The sequence below is a fragment of the Syngnathus leptorhynchus genome, chromosome 6 (assembly GCF_054491065.1).
Source record: "Syngnathus leptorhynchus isolate UIUO chromosome 6, UIUO_Slep, whole genome shotgun sequence".
NCBI lineage: Eukaryota > Metazoa > Chordata > Actinopteri > Syngnathiformes > Syngnathidae > Syngnathus > Syngnathus leptorhynchus.
The window spans coordinates 10,485,645-10,509,958 of NC_141200.1; the positions used below are offsets into that span (position 1 = coordinate 10,485,645).

The following is a 24,314-nucleotide window of genomic DNA, read 5'->3' on the forward strand; positions in this document are numbered from 1 at the left end:
CTATATCAATTAATAACAGCAATGACACAACATACGTGTGCCAAATTCACAGTTAAATTTTAATTTAGTGTAAGAGTGATGCATTTCCATAATGATAAAAACATGACTGAGAAGACCAACAAATGCCAAATTTGCTGTTTTTTAGTTCAGGGAGTCCTCAACGTGAACACAATGTGTTTAGAGGGGGTCTTTGTAAGTCCAGACACATTACAGTCTGTACAATTAAATGTATTTTAATTTTCAAAAAATAATATTTATACAAAATAAAAAATAATCATTCATTCATTTATTTTCTGAGCTGCTTATCCTCACAAGGGTCAGGTAAAACACAAATCATAGACAGTATATACTGTTTACACATACTGTCATACATTAATACATTAAATAAAAAACTTTACTTGCAAGGAAATGTGTACATTTATCCAAGGTGTACTGTACATCTGAGCTGCTTATGGAGACAAGTGCAAAAATGAGCGTGGGAGGTCGTTCAAGTAAGCGAGAGAGATGGAGAAAGGGACAGAGCAAAATGAGAAGTTCATATGGAGCGGTGCTGCTCGGCAGGGTTGTGGCAGAAAGAGGAACTACAGTACCATATCAGATGATGTGGCACCAACGTTTAAGTAGGAACTTGCAAACGCAATCTGGCATTTTTTGATATTTATGGACATTAGTCAACCTTTGTTTCTATCTACAAACGTAAGTTGAGTACGACCTGTATTTTCTTTCAGTTCATGTGATTCAATTATTCTTAACACAGTTGAATGTCAGGTGTCCCCCAACTTCCAGTTATAATGTATTTCCTTTGTTTTAAAATGTTCTAACCACAAAGGAATTCTGAAAATAAATGAAAAATAATAAGGCTATTTCAACCCACCGATAATCAGGATCACCTTGGAAACCATTGAAATACAACCTAAAAATTTGAAACGAAAAGAAATCTAATGAAAAAATTCAACTAAAATATTTCAATTTTATACGCGATACGCATAATGATTTGCAACAAAGTGTACATGAACATTTAAAAAAAAAAAAAGAGAGAAAAAAAAAAGCATTTTGAAATTATTACTGAGTCAAACACAGAGGGCAACGACAAAGCGCCACAAGTAAAACATGTTAATTGATGTGATAAGCAAGGGTGAGGCAGGCCAGGGAAGGAAGCAGAGCGACAGCCAGGCAGACAGACAGGGCTGTGTAAGGAAGCCTGTGTTTGCGTGACTAGGTGAAAAGGAAGACGAGGGAGGGAATGAGAGGGGGGAGCCACAGCAATCCAAATAGTCGAAAATAATAAAATTCCTTACAGATAAGCAACATTTCCCCGTCGAGCTGGCTGCTCCACAGAGCCACAGCTTCACTCAGACCAGAGATCAACAACAGAAAGCATCGGGGCTGGACACCCACATCCTCTCCGTCTTCTCACCACCTTCCCAGGCAGTAGCCTTAAGATTATGTGTCCAAACCTTTCCATTGTCTACTCTTACTCATAAACAATTGAAGGGCACTGTATTATTCAGGGAATTGTTTACAAAGCGACCAAGAACTGTCGACATCCATGCAACGGTTAAGAAAAGCAAAGAGATCCACTCTTCTGAATGGAAAACCCCTCGTCTTGTTTTTGAAGGGGGCCAGTAAGGGGTTCAAAAGTATGTGTGTTCGTGTCATTTAGAGAATAAAATGAGCTACCTTTGTTCAAAGTCAAAGAACTTTCAGTTCAGAGGGAAGATTATATTGTCAATAATATTTTGGAGTTGGACAGTTATTGAATGGATGTTTCCAATTATTGGATGTTTCCAGTTGAAAAACATCAACACCAGTCACACGACTAAAATGTAGTTCAATTCAAAGTGGGGGGAAAAGGGCATCTTTGCTGTCTCCACCAAACCAAAAAAAAAAAAAAAAAAAAAAGGTGCTTTTGCTGCTCCCCAATACAATTATACTTTTCTTTTTTTTTGTTTTAATGGGGATACAATCCCCCACCAAGATGTTTGTGAAAGGTAATACATTTATTAGGCAGCAGACCATGAAATCAGCAATGATTGTTCTGTTCAGATTTGCCAATAAATCTGTCTCATCTCCCAACTCTACTCCACACACGAAACCCGAAGGATCTACTTTGAGGCTGCAAAAAGGCAATAAAGCGGAACGCACGGAAGAATGGCTTGGGAAGAACAAAGCAAAACGTTGCCATCTACTGTCAGTCAAATAGAGAGACATGAGCCACGTTCCCTCTTTAACAAGACACTTTCACTCACTTACTTTTCCTTCAAGAAATGATATATAAATGATAGAAAATATTTAAATTCCACAACTGCAGGTCCTTTTTTGTGGTCCTTGATTGTCAAGTAAGAATCTTCGTTTGAGTCGTCAAATATTCTGACAGGAGCTTTTTTTATGTTTCAATTTGGTAAAAAAAATATTCAATCAATTCAGTGGTTAAATTAAGAAAATGAAATACGATGATTATTATTTATTTTTTTTAATACTCAGTTGTGCTAAGTTTTTGGGAGAATCGTCAACACGTATGAGTGAGGCGGTTCGGTGATACACAAGCCAAAAAAGGCATTGAACCACTGACTTGCATGACGATGTGTCAATGTGGCTAAAAATCAGCTGCCCACTTGATGACAATGTAGGACCACATTGTGACAACACATTTGACCATCTGCGTGCCTACTCTCCCTTCTGCTGCGCAGTTTCTGAATCTTTACTCTGACTAACGCCACAAGGTGGACATGCAGTAATCTGTGCTGATTGTATGAGTGATAAAGGTAAAATTTACGAGGAAGATTCCAGCGAGCACAGAGAACTGGTCAGGCACACATCTCGGTTTATCTCTGCTTGCTTTCATTGGGTGCAAAACAACTGTCAAGCAAACATGAACCGGTGTGAATTTCTATGTCACATGGCTACAAGCTTCCCACAGGTGCCTGGATGTGCCATGCACCGCCCAACACAGAGAACACCAACTGTGGTTCCTCCCCTCTTGAACTCTTCTGAACACAACATGAGAAAAATGTATGAGACTTGTTTCCACACACAAATTTTATCACCAATTTTAGGAAGCATGTTGAAGGTATCAGCTAATCTTGGATATTTTGCTTAGGGGGAGGAAGCAAGAATGTTTGAAATGGTTAAAATGTTCAAGAAAGGGACCTACGCAACAAAACACAGTGCAACTTTGGGATTTTCTTATAACTAGTGCTTGAATTCCCAAAACTACTCTTCAGTAACATACCTCCACCTAACTTGCCTCACAACACATTCAGGTGGGTTATCATGGCCTTGACTGTGGGTTGTGCCTATGCAGACGAGACTTTTGATACCCATTGAACAGTATATGACCTCATCCTCTATGGGGAACCTGATCATTGGCATTTAGCTGTATCATTCAGAAATGCACAGACCCATTTAACGTCTCATTCATATATTCCCAGCGTCACTCTACCGGGGCTTTCAACATGCACCCTTCATCACTCAGCTAGCTCACTTAAGTGCTGCAGCTAGCAAGCAGGAAAGTGTACTTGCTTACTGTTGCAACTCCAAAAGAGTAAGAGAGAGACATTGTTCGTGCAGCTCAGTAGAATCGGGGCTTTAAAGTTCGTCCAGTGAAGTGGGTGGCTTTTGAAAAAAAAAGAAAAAAGAAAAAAAGAACCAGACCAAAATTGTTATCTGCATTCACCCCTGATTATCATGAAGACTTTGCCAGGGTAGGAAATTGGAAAACATTTTAAAAATGAAATATAAATTCAATTTTGACAGAGCATTTCTTTTATGAAAAAAACTCTATATGAATAGTACGATTCTTTTTTTTGTGGTGATTTGAGAAATGTCTGGCCAGCAGCAAGAATGTATGACCACATTCTTGTTGGATTATATTGTGTAGGATTATATCGTCTACATCCAAAATCCAAAGGGGTCCTTTATCATGGTACTTTAATTTATCTTGTATTTATTTGATTAAAATGCTGCACATTCTTATGTTTGAGGTTGAATTTATGTAACCCAAATATGGCAGAATATCCTCTTGAAGTCATCTCATGAATCAACACCTAGTACGTACGAGGGATTTGAAAAATAAACGCAATCCTGACAATGACTCACATCTTGATTATAAAACATGATATCTTCAAAAGAGCCCTAAAAAAACAAACAAACAAAAAAGCTATTGGTCACAAGTGCAACGTTGGATTTTCCCCGAGTAAGGCTCTTGCAGCATCAAATTGATGAAGTGCAGCCAGACCTAAAAACAATCTGATAAAGATTGCTCCTTGCTCAAGTGCTGTTTTTGCCCATCCCAGCACTAGCACCTCCACCCTACAACACGCAAACAGCCTCTGATAATTTTGCCCTGTCTCTGGACCTCCACAATTTGGCATGACTCCATCATGACCTTATGCAACTCCAATAGCCACTGCACGCATGTGCACACGCACACACACAGAGGGGGTCTTTACTCAATAGTTGGGTCGCCCCCTTAGACGGAGGAAAATATCCGTCACGGAACCCCGCTAACAGGAGGCCTCCTTTCAACCACAAACCAAAAGTAAGGAATGAGAGAGAGAGAGAGAGAGAGAGAGAGAGAGAGAGAGAGAGAGAGAGAGAGAGAGAGAGAGAATGCATTACAGCTGCAATACTAGCTGATAGAGCGAAGGATGAGGTTAGAATGGGGGGCCTCGGTGTGAGCATCGACCTACAGAACACTCTCCCACACATGTGGAGTCAATTAGGAACAAACTTGTTTTGTACCAACCGCTGCAAAAGTTGCGTGTGTGTGTGGGGGGGGGGGGGGGGGGGGGGGGGAGAGAGAGAGAGAGCGAGAGTGTTAGCTAGCATGATTTTATGAAAACAGGCCAAAGAAATAGGCTCTATATATCTTTGATATCAAGCAACCTTAAGAACAAAAGAGGCTGCAATTTGACATTTATGGATGCTGTTCACCATCAAGTGAGCATGATTGCAATTATAAAGTAATTGAGGCTTGGAAGGCAAACACTTATCCTCTAGGCAACAGGGGTCGGCAACCCGCGGCTCCTGAGCCGCATGTGGCTCTTTGATCCTTCTGCTGTGGCTTTTTGTGAATTTGGAAAAGAAATTAGCGGTTAAATCGTTTGCTTGTTTTTCAAATGTCCTTCTTGATGTGACAATATTGGTGATTTTACAACATTAATACCAAACATTTGTAGTTATTTATCCATCCGTCCATTATTCGTACCACTTGTCCCCGTCATCGGGTAGTAGGCGGGGCACACCCTGAAGTGGTTGCCAGCCAATCGCAAGGCACACAGAGATGAACAACCATCCGCACTCGCACTTTGCGGATTTTGAGTGCTCAATCGGCCTACCAAGGATGTTTTTGGAAGGAAACCAGGGGTGCGTTCAGCGCACAGTGGTTCACTCTGACTGCTGGAAAAATCTATGCGTTGCTCAAATTTGCCATTCTGAAAACCTGTGTCCACCAGAAATGGAGTGCCGGTTAGCAGTCCTTCAGATGACCGATTACTGGCCACGGTCGATTTTGCAAGTGCTATAACATTGTTACTCGTTCTAATTGTTGTACATCAATGCTGGAAATCTTCAACAATCAGAGGAAAAAAGTTCAGTTCAGTTCATTGACAACACAGGGCAAGGCGACCTGGCTAGGTGCCTGGTTGTGGAAAAGAGTGTTGCACATCTGGAATTTAGTGATGAACTTTGTTGGGCTGTGAACAATCTTTAGGTGGAATCCTTAAGGGCGTGATACGTGTATTTCTAAACGATTGCTGGCCAACTGTGCCCTTAGATTAAAAATTTAACAAATGCCAGCTAATCCAGCCGCTGCACTGACTGCATTTCAATGCCAACAAATGCCATTGGTATGGACACAGATTTCCCCCCCCCGGCCCCCCACACATTTCATTTTCAAAAAAGTGAGTGAGTGAGTGAGTGAGTGAGTGAGTGAGTGAGTGAGTGAGTGAGTGAGTGAGTGAGTGAGTGAGTGAGTGAGTTCATTGTAATTAACTGGAAGGATTAGTAACTTTGTTAATTACTACTGGATGGCGATGCACATTTAAGTTTGCCTCTGACTGGTCAAAGTCACATACTAAAAGCCTAAATTTCCATAAGAAAATTATTGCATGTCTTTGCAATATGCATAATGCATGGGTGAATATCACAATATCGATATTCTTTCGAGATATTGTGCAGCCCTAACAAACAAGGTATATACAGTGCAAAAGGGAATTCAGTGTTGAAAGGACTCCACCACCCACCGTGAACAAGACAGGAGTCAACGAGCTCCAAACAACACACAAACTGGGAAGAAGCAGACTATTTGCTGCTCTTATTTGTCTATTTATTTATTTGTTTATTTATTTGGGTTATTTGCTTATTACTTATTCATTGCTCTTGTCTGTTCGTTTTTACTCTTTGTGCTATTTGATTGTAAGTGTTGTGTACTGTGTCTAGTCACCGTGGGACGGTGGGAAACGTAATTTCGATCTCTTTGTGTGTCTTAACATGTGAAGAAATTGACAGTAAAGCGGACTTTGACTTTGATGTACAGTATGCGGGTTATTCTTACCAGCTGAACATACGCCACTTTATAGTCAGGCTGCTTCACCCTCTGATTAAGGTGATTCCTCTTCTTGTTGGAACCTGACAAATAAAGAACAGTCAATATTGCTTCAATGTGTAATCATCACAGAATTTAAATATGAATTGTGAGACTCTTACATTACATGACTCTCACATTACATGATATTAAAAAAAGAGAACTAAGAATTAAGTCCCCATGAAAATTTTGATATTTACTAACAAATACCTGATAACTAATGCAAAGTCCATATCCCACAGAGGGGCAAACGTGTTTGGAAAAGGCATCAAGTGTTGTTCTTGTCAGGGTTCGTTCAAGGTTGCAAACATTCGTCAAAGGTTCTCCATATGTTTGGATGACATGCTAACTATAGAATACTGTAGTGAATGTTTTGTTTATAGATGGGACAAAACTGATTGACAAATAAAATGCAATGTAATTTTGATAACATTTCTTGTGCAGACCTCAAAAGTGAAATAGTCATCCTTGGTCTCTAGTAGAATGCAAATCTTGTATCAGCCAATCTCAACTTTACAGGCATGCTTCTAGGCAAACTCTGAGAAATTTAAACTTCCTTGTCTGAGAAATTTCAACTTCCTTGGAACAACGGAACACATGGCGACAACCAGTAACAAGATACAGCCAAAGTGGACCACTGTGTGTATCAACCAATCAAAATAAATAAAAAAACAAAACATGTAGTGATTGATATTGTGAATGGTAAATTCAGCTACTATGCGCAAAAGTTAGTCCAACAAATGTTGACACTCCATACAGCCATTATGATCAAGTTATTTTCCAGTTTCACAAGTCGATGTGTTGATTCATTTTCTGGTCAAACAAAGGTCTGCATAGTTTGCGTCTAGGTGGAAAAACAAGAGACTCATCTTGTCGACTAGGGAATGCCGGTTACCACTTGCCCAGCTGGAGACGATAATGACATCATGTTCTTGTCAGATCTCACCAAGTGAAGGGAGGACAGGGGACTTGGGGAGTGAAAGTGATGCGTGTGTGTGGCAAGGCGGGGAGCAGAGTTGTCAGATGAGCAGTTTTGCATCATATACATAAATCAAATGCCATTTCTTTCATAAATTAGCACAGGACGTAGAAGAGAAAAGAAGTTTAAGAGTAACTCATCTACTTATATGTATGACAGGCCAATGGCCAGATCATCAAAATGCTTAAATCTTTTTGACAACTTGCTGTTGGTCAGGTCAAAAGGCGGTCGATGTCCATGAAGTTGCCATGGGTACAGTTACTGTATATATATTATAATGTGAAAAAACCCAAACCTTCCACTGTGGTCATTTGAGTGTGTGTTTGTCTGGTACATGTAGCTAATAGTAATCACGAGAATGGCGACCCACTGCTCAGGGAAAGCCGTAAGCAAAGTTGTAAAACCCTAATACCCACCCTCCCCAAGCCAAGTGGAGGTCCCTGTGTGAGTGGAAGAGAGAGGTAAGATGTGTGTGTGGCTCTATGCGTGTTTGCGGTCACGTTGCTGAGAAAATCCACAGGGAAATATGACTACCTCTGTTAAGACACTGACCCCTGCCTCCATAAACAATAAAATAACTACCAAGCGGATCCCAAAACACACAAGCGTGTTGGAAAAACATTTCAGCTTCAGGTAATCCTTTCCGAACGTATACTAAAACACAGGCAACGCTTTCATAGAACACTAGCAAACGCAACCACTCCCACTTTCTCCCACTTAGAGATTGTGGTTTGGCAGCCAGATATCACATTACAAATCCCAGACCAGTAGGGTATCCATGGAAACCCCTTCCAAAATACCCCTGCTACCCATGGAGGGAAGAAAGGGTCGTTTGCGCCCCTCACTCTTTTTTTGCTTCTTCCTGTCTTTATGCTGCCAATGGAGTGGAACTCTCAACATAGACAGGGATACCTTCTCTGACGCACTACAGGATCACAGAGGCCCCCGAAAGACCCCTTTCTTCTCCAGCCGCCTCTGCCAGTAACTCCTGTTTCCACCTTGGGGCTCTCCTTTTGCCAAGCTTTAATGACACCACCCTAATAATAAACAGTGTTGATGAGTCTTTCACAATGGAGGAGAACAAGGATAATATTCCCCGTTTCTATAGTTACAAGTTGGATCGACACATTTTTCAATAGTAGCAGAACTATACAATTATATTGTTGTTCATTTTTTACTTACACATTCAGATGTTGTTCTGTCTTTTGTCGTACCATACCAAATTCAGACGATGGAATTTTCAAAAAGATGTCACATGGCTCATTACACGGGTTTCTAGCATCCAGCAAATGTATTATTATTATTATTATTATTATTAATAGGCAACAGGCAACAGCCAACTGGATCACAATGTGGAGGTTGTGGGTTTGAATACCAGCTCTGGCCCTCCTGTGTGGCGTTTGCTTGTTCTCCCTGTGCGCTCATGGGTTTTCTCCAGGTACTCCGGTTTCCTCCCACATTCCAAAATTATGCATGGTAGGCTAATTGATTTCTAATGCTACACTTGTGTGCACTGGTAGAGAACCACTGCCCTATAGCCCATTAAGCGGCAAACAATTGCGAGTTTTTTAAGGCAGCGAATGTTGCGTTCACATCTGAGTTTGTCAGGGTTTGTTCAAGGTCGCAAATGTTCGCAAACATTTTGGGGATTTTTCTTTTTTTAATTACAAGGAAATTTTCAACATGTTTGTGTTCAAAATATGTTAAAAATTCCCTTGGGAGACACAAATACAGATGGACGTCTGCCAAACATCTGGCGACAGTTTGGTAAACATTTGCGAACTTGAATGGACTGACGAGAACGCAACATTTGCTGCCTTCGAAGACACAGGAGATTGTTCGCTGCTCAGTGGGGTAGGGGATTGTGTAATCTACAAAACTGTAGCACAAACATAAAATGTATGATGATTGTTTACTGTGACTTGTACTCAATATTAAAGGACACTTTACATTCTCCCAATCAACTTGAATGTACAAATATACTGCAGAGTACAGACATACAAACACAATGTAAGCCTCATAGAAATGTGTATGATGTTAATCCATCTGTGTTCAATTCAAATACAGAATATGTCTTAAAAGGCTGGCAAAGTATATCATAGTAAAAATCAATCCATGGGGTTAAAGGGATTGCCTGGAAGGACTCAGAGACAGTATTGTGGCAAGGCACAGAACTGGGCAAGTTTACAAATAATTTTCCGCTGTACTTACTCATGTTCCTAAGAATACAGTGGCCTCTATAATTATTAAATGACAGAACGTTGGAGCAACCAAGACGATTCCTAGAAGTGGCCGCCCGGCCAAACGGAGCAATCGAGGTAGAAGAGCCTTTGTAAGTAGGGTGAGCAAAAAACTCTACCTGAGCCCGAGAAATGATCAGAAAAGATGGTCATAAGTGCCAAAAGGACAAACACACAATCTTGGAAAGGTTAGTCAGTCCCTCCCAGAACATTGCTTAGATTTGACAGGGTTCAAGATTAACAGTGGCCCAGACTCTGGCCTGGGACGAATATCTAAATCAAAGCAGCTAGAAATGGCCCAAAAGCAGTACATCATCAGTTTTAGACTGAAATACTTTAATTACAGGAACACCCCAGCACAAATGCTATGATAAGGCAGTAAGTATACTGGTGCCTCAGACGAACACCCAAGGTTCTTGGTCACATCAATCACCAAGGCCCTTCACTCATGCCTTTGACTGGGTTGTCAGATCTACGAAGAATTCTGGTTGTTTACAGAGCTACATTGGCAGTGGAGGAGCGTCAGCACGCATATGACTAACAATCGGAGCGTAGGAATAAAATTAGCGTTTATCCATTAGGATTTTGTCCAAGTGACTTTACATCTTACTCTGTGGGAAAGGACATAATGAAATATAGGGCACAACATGGACAGGATATTAGCGCTCTATCAATCAATTTTTCAACTTTGGTGATTGCAGTGATGGCAATGCCCCAGAAGATTGTATCAGCAGGAATGTTGCTGCACACTTATGTCCGTTTGTTTCACTATCATGGCACTTAATTGTCTTGATAGACAATGTATCTATCTGTGGCCGTCCACAGATCGGTACAATTCTCTCTGAGTCTCATGATATAGCTGTGCTTGCGACGCAAAGGCAGCTAATACATTTACGATGAAAGGAATAGAAGAAGATTTTTAAAAAGTGAAATGACACTCACCAAATTGTATCCTGGTGCGGACTTCTCCCACTGGAACACTGTATACCTTCTCCAGGTAGTTTTTGACATCATACTTTGTCATTCTGCCCACACGTCAGCCCAGCAGAGGGGAGAAAAACCCACAGGCAGGTTCCGGAAAGGAGAAGAAAACACAAGTTATATTTTTAGTTGTGTTTAATGGTTTATATTGTTTCTATCCAGAAATAATTGTGGCTAAGTCACATTTCCTTAATATCTAGTACTGAAGAGAAGGTGCTTCATCAAACATTCTACAATTCAGATTTGATCCCTTTGTGGTATAAAAAGCCAGAAGAATAGAAATGTGAGTGTCAGTCTTCACCCAATTAGCTCTCTGCGTGTATTGATCGAGCGTAGTGAAATCCTATACAGGAAGCAGACCTGGCCCCAGTCAATCTGCTGGACCATTGAAGCTCCCGCTAGCCCACTGGGCAGCATTTGAAACGTACTGCTTTGACCAGAGGAAGAAAGGCTTTTAACTGCTAATCAATTTAGCGAATTTGATTAGCTTGGTAGAGAGCACTTCCCAAATGCGTCTGACAAAGTGCTTTATACTGACGCTGTGGTCTAACATAAGTACATCGGATATGGTGTCTTCTATCACATTACACGCTTCTTTGATTGAGTGGGATAATGCGTATGCCTGAATTTCTCAAGGATACAACACAATGTTGGAAAAATATTAGGTGAGGCAAAGAAAAAAAATTGATTCTGTGAACACAAGGACTCCTTTAAACTCAGGATGAGGTCATGTGTGTTTCTTGCTGGACAAGGAATGGCCTTTTTCGCTATAATGGCATATTGTACATTCTGGCAAAGCTGACTAATTTTTATGAAAAGCTGGTTACACTACTCCATATTTGTGCATAACTAAGACAAAGTAGGATTTGTGGGTCGAGAATTGTAATCTCATATTGCACGTGCAGTGTGTTAGCAAAGCCCCAGGACTGGTGCGACAAAAACACTGATGTCAAACTAAAACTATTGAGTTTCCGCCTTCAAATGTTCTGAACTTTTATCCACAAGCTATTCTTTGATTCTTAAGTTGAGTACATCTTCTGTGAGAGGTCGTCAAGGAATAAGCAGAGTGAGTGATGACGACAGACCAGTCATGGATCTTTGGGTAGGACCAGGGGGACCAAATGTAAGAACTACGGTTGAAGCACCCTGACTGGATTTTGGGGTATCATGTCGACAGAGAGATTCTGTGGCATCCGCTTCTTTCTTTCAGTTCATTAGGTGAGAGTTGGAGCAACTCATTGCTGCTTCAACCTAACATGTCTGCTCACGATGTTATGCGCATCCAACAGTTCCTAGCTGAGAAACACATTCCAGTGGAGCAACCTTCCTACTGACCCAACCTGGCTCCGTGTGGTTTGTTTTTTTTCCCCAAAATTGAGAGTGATCAAGGGAACCCGTTTTGAAGAGGTGGAGGAAAACAATGCTCGTGGCCCATGCCAATGGAGCCGAGGAGGACTCCAGAATTCTTCCAGGAGTGAAGTTGTGGCTCAAAAAGAGCGTGGAGACTTCAGGGGGGGAAACTTACATTTTGTGCTTTGGATTCAAAATCTGTTTTGTGACACCAGTCCTAGAACGTATCTGACCTACATCTTAACTATAAAACAGCCATGCACAAACATGCACACACATCCACACAGACACTAACACACAAACACACACACATATATATATATATACACACACACCCTATTCATATCACATTTGAGAAATCACACCGTGCATGCTAAATGAATGTACTTTTATATACTCCTCCCAGAATGCGCAAATCAAACTGCCCACTTCACCCAGTAAATAGATCATGTTTCACTAGGTGCGTGTTTTATACTGTGGGGGGAAAAAAACGCTGAAATCTAATATCAAAAGGTCCACGAATAGACAGCTCATTGATTAAATACATAGTAAAACTAGATAGACATAATGTATTCTATTGACAGTGTTTGGAGCATTATAGTAGATTATTTTTGTTTGCTCCATTATTCTGCCAAACATACAGATTAACCTGCATTCATATGACAGACAATCCCAGATGAAATTTATCCACTGCTTGACCTTTCAAGATTCTGGGTGTTTCTAAAAGGTGGCCTTACTCACACGGAGCCAAGAAGATTAAGAGTATCAGTTTCAAGTAGTTTAGAGCGGTCTAATTACACCTGTCCTTTGAAAGCGCAAGGTAGGTGAAAGGGCATAGCCCAAAAATGACAAAACAAGACAGAGGCATATATGGTGGCATTTGATGACAAGAGCAGTTAATACAGCAATAGCCTGCAAGACCAAATTGAGCAAAGGTGGGCAATTACTTTTCCAAATGGGCCAGATGAGAAACTGGAACGGTTAAGGACCATGCCAATTTGCTAATCTTTACCGAATTCCATATTAATAGTTGTGCTGACATGCTGGTTAACACGTCCGCCTTACAGTTTAGAGGTGGTAAACTCAAATACACACATGTGGGTGAAATCCAACGACTGTATTTTCCGGACTATAAGGCGCACCGGACCATAAGGCGCACATTCGATGAATGGCCCACTTTAAAACGTTGTCCTTATATAAGGCGCACCGGACTACAAGGCGCACCATTAATGCATCATGTCAGATTTTTAATCCAAATCAAATCATTCTCCATTTTATCTTTTTTATGTCAACTTCAGACGCAACAAATTACTTTATAATCACAAAATAATGATCCATAGTCTTTTTGATTCATGATTCATAGTCTTCAGCGGGCCACTTGTGATTGATTTCATGACACAATGCTTCGGGCCAGTTTAAATTTAGTAATTTGGTCCATATATAAGGCGCACCGGACTGACTATAAGGCGCACTGTCGGCTTTTGAGAAAAGTTTGGGTTTTTAGGTGCGCCTTATAGTCCGGAAAATACGGTACTGTAAATCATCACAAACAGTGATTCACGTCACAGGAGATTAGTGTTAAGAATGAAACAGGAGAGTTGTTTCCTGCACAAATGAAAGACCAAATAAAGCCGCCACGCATTGTCATTTTGACCTCTTGTCATGTTCGGGTGGAGATAAAAACACTCGTTAACTTAGCACTCCCATTTACCAGACAATATGTATCCAGAAATTGCTCAACACTAAGTATCAAGATGATAATAGCAGACTGTCTAGTGAGACAGTCACTGAGAAACCTGAGACTTGACAACTGAAAGGACAGCTGAGAAATTGAGAATATAAGAGCAGCGTGTGAAGGATTACAGTACGTTTATTGTTTAGGGTTTGCTCTGACAAAATAACAAAAATAGATCAAAGAGGGGACGGTGGAAGTCACAATAGAGCGATGGTCTGTATCTTGGCAAATTTGAAGCAAGCCAAACTGCCAGAATTTACTCTGTATATAACACAGTATATACGTAATTTCTAAGGGCTTTAAAATACTTGGCACTAAATCAGCCAACACAATGCAAAGACAACTAGTATACCTGCGCTGTGGCCAATTTGCAGGCACCGGGAGTTGCAATGAATTGATCAATGCAAATTGTTCCATTAATTTCAGTGAGGAAAGATGGGAATTATTAAATTGTTTCTCCATTATTGTGACAATGTATGTACTATAATTTAAGTAAATCTCTTTCCGCAGATATTGTTGAATTTATTTCATGAATAAGCCAAGTCTGAAAACATTGTACGGTGTGCATGTCGAGTCAGTGGTCATTTGTTCGTTAATTCATTAATTAACCTGCTCAGTTGATCCCATGGCATGCATAAAGGTTAATTACATGCAAAGGGTTTCCATCTTTACTCATGCATTCGTAAAGTGGAACATGCAAACATAGAGCGATCACAACCGGGATACCAGAATGGTTTGATCTAATAGGTACCGTACTGTATAGGTGCCAGACAATGGTGGCTACTGTGAGGAGGGCTCAGTTTTCTCCAGTCAGATTACAGTGAGAAACCACAGCGTGGTCTGGTTTCATAGTTATTTGTCAGCATAGTTGCATGAAATGTGATTGAGAAGTAGACTGAACAGTCTGTTCAGCATTGTTGTCCTGTGTTGTTTGTATGTCTTTACTCATGCCAGGTGAGAGAAATAAGTTGGGAATAAGGGCTAGTGGGAGGAAACGTAGAAATTTGATAATGAGAGCAAAGGGAAAATACTGACAGCACAAAGGTAAAAGAACAATCCAATGACAAAGAAATACGTCTCTTTGGTAGGACAGCCCAGGTGTCTGGCAGAGAAAGTACCCACATCAGAGTTATGGTGTCCCTTGTGGGGCCATTAATGAGTTAAATAGAAATGAATGGGTGGATATTATCACGTACACACAACAGAAAAGTTCAACAATTTACTAATTTATTTTGAAATTGGGATATCACAAAAATTTTTAAAATATATCACTGTTATTAAAAAGAAAGACTATTTAGAGTTTAATATCTTAACAAGAAACATTGAGTTGACACACATTATTTTGCTTTTACGGGCCACATAATATGATGTGGCGGACCAGATCTGGCCCCCGAGCCTTAAGTTTGCCATATTGCGATATAGATAGAGATATCTTAATAATGGTGCCAATAATTATGGAGAGTGCTGTAGGGAGGAGAGCGTAGCGAGAGTAGTTCAGACATTTCTTTTTTCTCAAGCAGGCCCTTTGGGGAAACATCCTTATAAGTTAAAGTTTGCTGTGAACGTGTGAAAGCGGCTTTTGAAACAAAGGCCACATTGTGTTAAATGCCTGAGAACGCCAACATTACCACTTCTCATTAACAGCTGTTCCGCATTACAACTTATCAGCACAAACATTGCCTACGCTAAATAGGCCTATAGCAACAGCTTTTATTACCATAATAATGTATGAATAAGTTGGAGTTGATATTTGATGTGTGGATCTGTCCATCTACGGAGCCATAGACTTGTTTATTCATTCAGGGATGCTGGCCAACTTCCTGTTGCATAGATTTTGAAAGTTTTTCAAGAAGCCAGTTCCATCATCAAACTTTGAACTCGCAATTTCTTGTAATGCCAATAAACAGGGGAAGGTTAAAATTGTATTTTAAGCAGTCTCACAAAGATAGCATTACATTAAGCACTGTATTAAAATACAAAACACAAACACACGCATGATGCGCTTTGTTCGACTTTAAATCCATATTTTCGGTCAAATTATGGTCAAATTTGAAAATTGTACACCAGTGGCGTTTGACTTCAGAGTTCACTGTAGCAGCATCCATGTATGTTTATGCAGGCACTGCATGTTTACACACAAAGCTGACTCCCATACAGTGACAAGTGGTCACGTCAGTCGTAAGGTTATGCTTCCATCTGATTTAAAGTGAGCCAAGTAGTGTATTGTGTATTTTACCTTTTATCTTCCTATGATAGCATTTTGCTAAGCATCTCTAGAAATCTTAGTTATTTACAATATGAGAATACACAAACACATTTGTACCACCAGGTGTATACACACACACACACACACACACACAAAATTATATAAGCATTCTTGGAAATCGGCAGACAAGAGACAAGAGTCACATTGGTAGGAGCCTGAGCACCTGGATGAACAGATTACAGTCAAAAACCCACCAGAGACCCACCGTCTTAATCTTTTATTTTTCTCCCCAGCGCAGGCTTTGGGCCTCTCAGTTCTGCTAACCTCAGAGACCTCGGCTCACAGAGGCAACCGGAATCTATTCGACAGCAACAATTTTGTGTTGACGTTCATGACATAGTGATACTGTAATAAGTTGGTTTGCAAAATCTACCGCACTCGCAAGATGTAGAATTGATGATTAAATCCATAAACATGTGGAAAAACACAAGAGGACGGAATATCTTGATGGCTTAATGACGTAGATTGAACAAATTGGATAAACATCAGGAAGCTTTTGTAGTGAAAAATAGCCCTGTGTAGCACCACACAGTAAACTAAAACTCATGTTCATTAGTGTAATCAAGGGCTCCTAAAATAAGATTTAAAAATGAAGTTGGTAACCATTATTATAAGGGGATTCATTGAAATATTTTAGCATTACATCTATGTTGCACATTTAGGATCATAACATACACAACTAGAATTTGCAATTTCTGGAGAAATTGCGTGTGAAGGCGAAGACACTTCACACTATTATGGGACTCGAACTCACGACGTTGAGGGTGGAAGTCTGATGCTCTACCTACTGAGCTAAACAATGACTTACTATTGATGCGGTGGAATGATGCTAAATGATGAGAAATAAAATGATTAAATGAAAAGTAAAAATGGTAAATTAATGATGATGATGTTGAATAAAATAAATGATTAAAATGATGTATTAAAATTAAATAAATAAATGAATGAATAAAAAATAATGGTCAATGTGAGATTCGAACCCACTCGGGAAAATGGCTCGAACTCGGGACTCGAACTCACGACATTGAGGGTGGAATGATGCTAAATGATGAGAAATAAAACGATTAAAAGATAAAAATGGTAAATTAATTATGATGATGTTGTTGAATAAAATAAATGATTAAAATGATGTGTTAAAATTAAATAAATAAATGAATGAATAAAAAAAACAACGGCCAATGTGAGATTCGAACCCACTCGGGAAAATGGCTCGTGTTGAATGTGCCATTAAGAATGAATGGGGGATTTTAAGGAACATATTTGTTAATTACGCAAAAACGGTAAATGTTATGAACAAAAAAAATGGTAGCAAACATGCCGTGAATTTTTGGAACGTGTGGAAGTTGGAATGGGGTGAATCGGTTAAAGCATGTGGGAGTAGTTAGGAATAAGTTGTTTAATAATAATAATAATAAGAAGAAAAAAATAATAATAATAAAGTACAAAAACAATAGTGTGAAGGCGAAGGCCTTCACACTAATAAATGGCAAGTACAATGAGTATTTGAAAGGCAGAGTTGTTTTTTGAAAATGAACCATTCATCTGTGAAATAAATTGGTCAACGTCTGTATGGGCTATTCCAAAGGACGTTTTAGGCAGTAACTTTTTTGTTCTCTTTACACTGTTGATGTTAACATTGGCACCTAAAGGTGACGAAAGCGTGACATCTGGCATACAGTTGTCCAGTCAAATAAATACCTTTGACTTAATCTTCCACTATACTGCCTGTGACAGCGATTCATAAGTCATCATTGCAACACAGCTCGCGCAATAAAGAGGATAAAAAGGTGCTGAAAGCATTCTGGACAGCGAAGTCACGCTTATGATTTCTGTTATTAAGGTTGTCCCCCCACCTTGTGGCCATGATGCAAAGTGCAGATGATCTTAAACCATTTCATTACATAGCGGTTCGTACTTACACTAAAGACATCCTAAAACAATATTGTACATTTCTATAGGCTGGTTGTTGGCTGGTTAATGAAAAGCATAGTCATGAACATACAATGTATGTTGTGAAGTAGTCCAAGTAAAACTGAACTGAAAAATAATCAATCCATTCATCTTTTAATTGCGTGCGTGCGTGCGTGCGTGCGTGCGTGCGTGCGTGCGTGCGTGCGTGATGGCAAAGTTTGCAGCTGACTGATCAAATTCTGATAAAAGCATACAATTCCAAAGTAAACTTATTGGATGTCTTTGCCATATGCATATTTTTTCATATTATGCAGCCCAAATACATATCAATATGTAGCCTGGCCTAATGCCAATTGGATCTCTGCAAGAAGTGCGCTGCGCTGTGTGACTTACTCCATTGGGATGCGGAACTGGACTGTGTCAGGAGGCTGCTCTTTTCCAGGTCTCACCAGCTTCAAGAACCAGTTCGGTCTGAAGAGTCTCAGCTGGGGGTTACCCAACTGGTAGAAAGGATATCTGCAAAGAGAACAATGTATCATATCATTCTTATATCGGTCTTGGGAACGTGGGGTGCTATTTCGATTATTTCTTCGTTAGACGTTAAACGGGGCATCTAGCCCTGGATTTATTTATTACGCATGCGGGAGTGTTTACAAAGATTGTGGGAGATTCATTTTCTAACCCAATTTACAGCAGATGGGTGCATCTCCAATGTGTTGTGTGTCAATGTGACCTACAGCACAGCCGCTGCTGCTTGTTTTTAGCATACCAGGCTACCACAAGTGACAGTCGTGTTGCAAAACGCTGTTACTGTTCAGTCTTCAGCATGCATTCACTGCTTTGAGTTAAACAAAGATAAACAAAACACGACATGAGCACGGTGGCTGGGTCAAGTCGGAAGGGAATCGTGCATGTCATCAGCTTTAGTGGAGACCATGGACTAAATGGGTGGTATGACTGTGATCGCGCTTATTCTAACTGAAATAGCAGAATGCAATAACTTACAGGAGTCGCGTTACTGGCATCCTTGGTGTAGTTTGTTGCGTTACATAGGTTTGACTAGTTGTTCGGTAGGCTTTCCAAGGTTGGATCTGCTCCGTACATGTGAGTGAACTTCCGGGGACAAACGCACTACGCATGCGCAGAAATCACCGGAGCGTTGATTGTTATTTTGGTCACTTTTATGTAGTGATGTGATGCAGCCTGTTCTGACAAATTTCAAGCTGGATTGTTTTGTGAAAGTCCCATGTTTGTTGTACGTTTGCAGTGTAATATTGTATTTTTAATTAACTTGTTGAAACCTTGCCACTGGCACATAGATTTCATTACTTTATCACTCAGTGAGTACATGTACGCCTCAAGAAACACCAGCAGAGGGAGCCATTGTCCCACTTCTTTAAGAGAAGCCCGTTGAGTGAAACGGACACACGCTGCTATCTGGGTTGACATCCTAATCGTCTCTGTTAGTTTAGCTGCAAGTTTCTGACTGTAATGCTAAATATCAGTAAGGCTTATTTATAAAGTACTGGACCAGTTTTTACAAAGATTACAAAGAGGATCTTTTGTGTGTGACCACAGATCAAAATCCAAGTCAGTTTTAATTTCTGTCTATACCAGTGCAATATAAAAAGCATTAACTTGTTGATAAGGTCTGTGCAGTTGGATAATTTATGAATATATCTGTGTTCTTGTTATTCCAACTGACCTGCAGCGTTTCGCAGTGCCCCACAAAGCCGCCCTAGACAGGGAACCTCTCATACATAATTAACCTTTCATGAACATTTTTAGAGAAAAGCAGACAAAACCTATGCAAACATGGGAAGATCCATCTAATTTTAAATGTAACTCATTATTACTTATTAATTCACATATTTACACATCCATGCATTCATCTCCTGAACAGCTTTATAGATATTTTAACCATCCTATTTGAAGTAGCAAAAGTCCGATGTCAAAATAAACATTTCTAGTCTCGGTTGTCAACCAATGCCTGAATAGAACTTGTGTATTTGTCTCTGTAAATCCTGTCATTGCAACCATGAGTGATAAAATATAACAGTAAAAAACAACAACTGGATTCAATTGAGCTAAAGTATCACAGGCACTTCAAAGTTAAAGCTCACTTTTTGTTGTGCACACAGCAAAACTACGTAATCTGTTGCAACTGTTTGAGAGCAACTTTAGAATTAGCCTCCATTTTAAATGCTTTGCTGAGAGGTCCATATTGCAAGTGTCATAATGTGTTTAATGGCCTGATAAAGGGCAGGGTATGTAACACTAAAACACATGCACATGAGGACTCTCACTCTGCACACACTGTGTGGTAGGCATTTGATAAAGTAATCATCATTCCGCTTGTAAGCATTCAATTTAATAGGAGAAGCACAGCAATGTTCATCAGGGAAGTAGAAATATTAATACTTTACCGATATCGCTGATGTGTGTGTGTGTGTGTGTGTGTGTGTGTGTGTGTGTGTGTGTGTGTGTGTGTGTGTGTGTGTGTGTGTGTGTGTGTGTGTGTGTGTGTGTGTACACACAGGGCATGTGATGCGTCAGTGCAGTAGTGTTGGAGTAGTAGTGCCTGTAGTTTGCGCATGCTGTATGCTGCTTCTGCTTGCCACTTTTCTGCTTTCAGCTACCGCCACCGGCTAGCCCTCTGTTTCCGGGGGTGAAAAGAGGAGCCGAGTGCGTAAGCCTCCTCCGCCGGTACATAGCCTCTCCATTGCCAAGACTTGCACACGCCTCCTCGTGGCCACACACGGTAACTGGCACCTTGCGGTCCCAGGCTAAGTTGTGCAGGATCTCGGAGCAGCAGTGGGCCCCAGAGATGTGGCATGTAGGCCCACCGGTGTGTGGACACGCCCTACTGCCCATCAGCCACTGCCCCTGCTGTGGGTAAACAGCCCCAGCTTTGGGTAAATAGTGAAGACCTCAACGGCGGACCAGGCGGAGGATGATGGCTGACCTAAGGGGAGGCGTCACAACGGCTGGGAAGGCGGATGAAGGCTACAGCAGAAAAGGGTCACCAGTCGTCTTGGTCTCCTTGCCACTGGATTCTGACCCCAATCTGTCAAGGACAGTGTGGTGACTGTCTGTGCACCAGTCTCCCCACGTTAAACAAAGTCACGCACAGGCGTCTTTTTCAGGGAATCCATTTTACATCCCAGATTACCCTGAGAAGAAGACTGTCATACTCGTCTCGAGTGACCGCCGATGATGATGGTGTGTGTGTGTGTGTGTGTGTGTGTGCGTGTGTGTGCGTGTGTGTGCGTGTGAGAGCGAGAGAGAGAGAGTGAGAGAGAGAGAGAGAGAGAGAGAGAGAGAGAGAGAGAGAGAGCACTGCAATGGAGGTTTAGGTCCGGGGCATTGGAAAGCAGCTGTTTATGTGACTGGACAGAGAAGGAGAAAGTGGCCAGATGGAAACAGACTGGTCCACAACAGTGTCGACCCACCAAGAGTGTGCGCTTGGAAATTTCCCATCTTAAAGGCAACTGGGGACATAATGTTGGTATTGAATATCCAGTAGAGAAAATAAAGGGAAGTTGTAAAATAAAGTTACTGACATGTAGACGGAGAGGTTGCAGTGCATAGTGAGCCCTCCTGTTAGAGCGATTCCCTTGAAGTTACTTTGCTTTTAAATAGAACATCTTTGGCTACATTCACCCTGCAGGCGAAAGTGATAATATTTTGATTTTATATGCTTCGCTAGAGGCTCGGCTCAAATTTGTTTACTTGTGACGTATCATTCGTGTGCAACGCTGGACAGGTAGGCGAAAGGTGTGTAAAAGGGGGGAGCCACAAATCTTGAGGGGGCATTGTGCTCCAGCACCTTTTACCATAGGGGAGATGAAGCAGAGGCAAGAAACATGACACGAGAACCAACTTGATATATTTTATATTTGAGGGGGGCAAGCAAGACATTAAGAAGTTGAGCAGAGGAGAGAGGCATGAGATAATAACAATATCTGAAATATATTTTCGTGGATTTAGTTTGAGGGGGCACAACATTTATTTGAGGGGTCGGGCCCTTTTTGGCCCTGCCTAGTTTAATTCAGCATTAGTTTTAAATAACTACAAATACAGAGTCATCAAAACAACAACAGCCGAGGGCATTGTAAGTATTTATTTCAAAAGAAGACTTGGAATTTGTTTCTTTATGTCACGTCATTCTGCAGCGCAGGTGGTCTAAAATGATTCTGATGTCGCAGGCAGACAAACCGGCGCTCCGCGGACATGCATGGTGAACATAATTTATTTCACTTACAGCAGCATGGGCTAATCTTTCTGAAATTTAATCAATTGGAATCAACATCATCTTGAAAAAATAAAAAAAATATTTTAAAAACACCTCGTCACGTGTGTGTGCGTGCGTGTGTGTGCGTGTGTGTGTGTGTGTGTGTGTGTGTGTGTGTGTGTGTGTGTGTGTGTGTGTGTGTGTGTGTGTGTGTGTATGTGTGTGTATGTGTGTGAGCTTGGTGGTTTGTGCTCTGCGCCCCAATTTTTTTTTGTGTCCACAATGTTGGCCTCCCATTGCGCCAGATCTGCGCCCGTACTGACTCAGTTTGACCAGTGGAAAAAATGTATTTTAATGGCATGGTACCTTTAAAATGTCCCAATTTTGGCTAAAATGTGTTTAATAGGAGAATGTTTTGATTTAATATATACACGCTAGCACATTCCATCACCTTCAAGAATGTTGCAAACAAAATGTGTTACCAACATAATGTTGGTATTGTGATTTGCACAAACACAGTAACACAAACATCATAACAAACCATCATTTTTCCCTTGCCCCTCAACTATCAACACTGATTAAGCGGTAAACGAGATGGCTGTTGCAGGACCGATTCCTTTTTTTTTTCATGTCCCATGTTCACACTCTAAGGGAGTGGATGCATGCCACTCAACAGTCCTCTGCCTATTTATAGCGGCAAGGGATGAAAATGGTGGGGAGGGGGGAAGCTGGATGGTGTGTATATTCAGACGCCCCCCCCCCCCCTCCCCTGGATGTTCCATTGAAATCATAAGCCTGACCTCTAACCCAGGAGCCTGACCACTGTACTACCCACGTTGAACAAGAGCAAGCACGCATGCTTGAATGCATTATCCCGTACTCCTGCCCCTGACAAAGTTATGTGATGGATTAGGAGCCATACATACGCCTGACATACATAAACAGAGACAAGAGCAACTGATCTTCAAGGTATGTCAGCAAGCACCTCTTAGGACATCTGGTGTGCCAGCGTAGAAGACCTTCACCCACAAACATAACATTGCGAAAGCCCTGTTGTTCTTTTTATTATTGTCATTGACATTATAATTATTAATTACATGTTTAGTGACAAATAGAAAGAAAATCTCAGTGAGTGAGAGTGTGAGTTGTGTCATTTTGTTTGCACAATGCTGACAAAGCACTTGAGTTTTGTAAGCTTGTGTACTGCACAGGCACTAAACGTGCAGTGATTTAAGGCACCCATATACTATCGAGCTGCATGTGTCAAAGTGTGGTTCAGTGGCACCATGTTGACACTGTGACTCCGGACACAATGGACGTTGACAGTCCGAATGCCAACGATTGCCACCTTGGACCAATCACACCGCCACCGCCTGCTTTAAGGAACAAATAAACAACATTGTTGCTGACAAGTGTCCATCCAACAAACACAAAATCAGAGTCATGCAACAAATCTCGTGTCTATGATCAACATTGATTGATCATAAACACAAACTTGTTTCAATTCTATTTTTTCATTTACAAGATGTTCATCTTTGAATTGCTTTGGAAATGGTAAATGGGATTTTTGTGGCCCAAATAACACGATCATATCAAACTTAAACTATTTGCTCATACAGACGGACGGATGGACGGACGGACGGATGGACGGACGGATGGACGGACGGATGGACGGACGGATGGACGGAGGGAGATAGATAGATAGATAGATAGATAGATAGATAGATAGATAGATAGATAGATAGATAGATAGATAGATAGATAGATAGATAGATAGATAGATAGATAGATAGATAGATAGATAGATAGATAGATAGATAGATAGATAGATAGATAGATAGATAGATAGATAGATAGATAGATAGATAGATAGATAGATAGATAGATAGATAGATAGATAGATAGATAGATAGATAGATAGATAGATAGATAGATAGATAGATAGATAGATAGATAGATAGATAGATAGATAGATAGATAGATAGATAGATAGATAGATAGATAGATACTTTGCATGTATTTCTTTTGTACA

At 40.7% G+C, this 24,314-nt stretch overlaps 1 protein-coding gene across 2 annotated transcripts in view; it reads right to left on the bottom strand.

The window, feature by feature from the left end:
- The window catches only part of mrpl23 (mitochondrial ribosomal protein L23), an 80,827-nt gene extending 61,635 nt beyond the window's left edge, over positions 1-19,192 (bottom strand). For both annotated transcript variants that reach the window (XM_085915316.1, XM_085915317.1), the window contains exons 1-4: positions 19,054-19,192; positions 18,442-18,564; positions 10,748-10,830; positions 6,557-6,630 (exon numbers count right to left, since the gene is read on the bottom strand). In XM_085915316.1, the coding sequence (XP_085771442.1) occupies positions 6,557-6,630; positions 10,748-10,830; positions 18,442-18,564; positions 19,054-19,187 (414 nt within the window). In that variant the 5' untranslated portion in view covers positions 19,188-19,192. The remainder of the gene's footprint in view (positions 1-6,556; positions 6,631-10,747; positions 10,831-18,441; positions 18,565-19,053) is intronic.
- Positions 19,193-24,314: the final 5,122 nt, after the last annotated feature.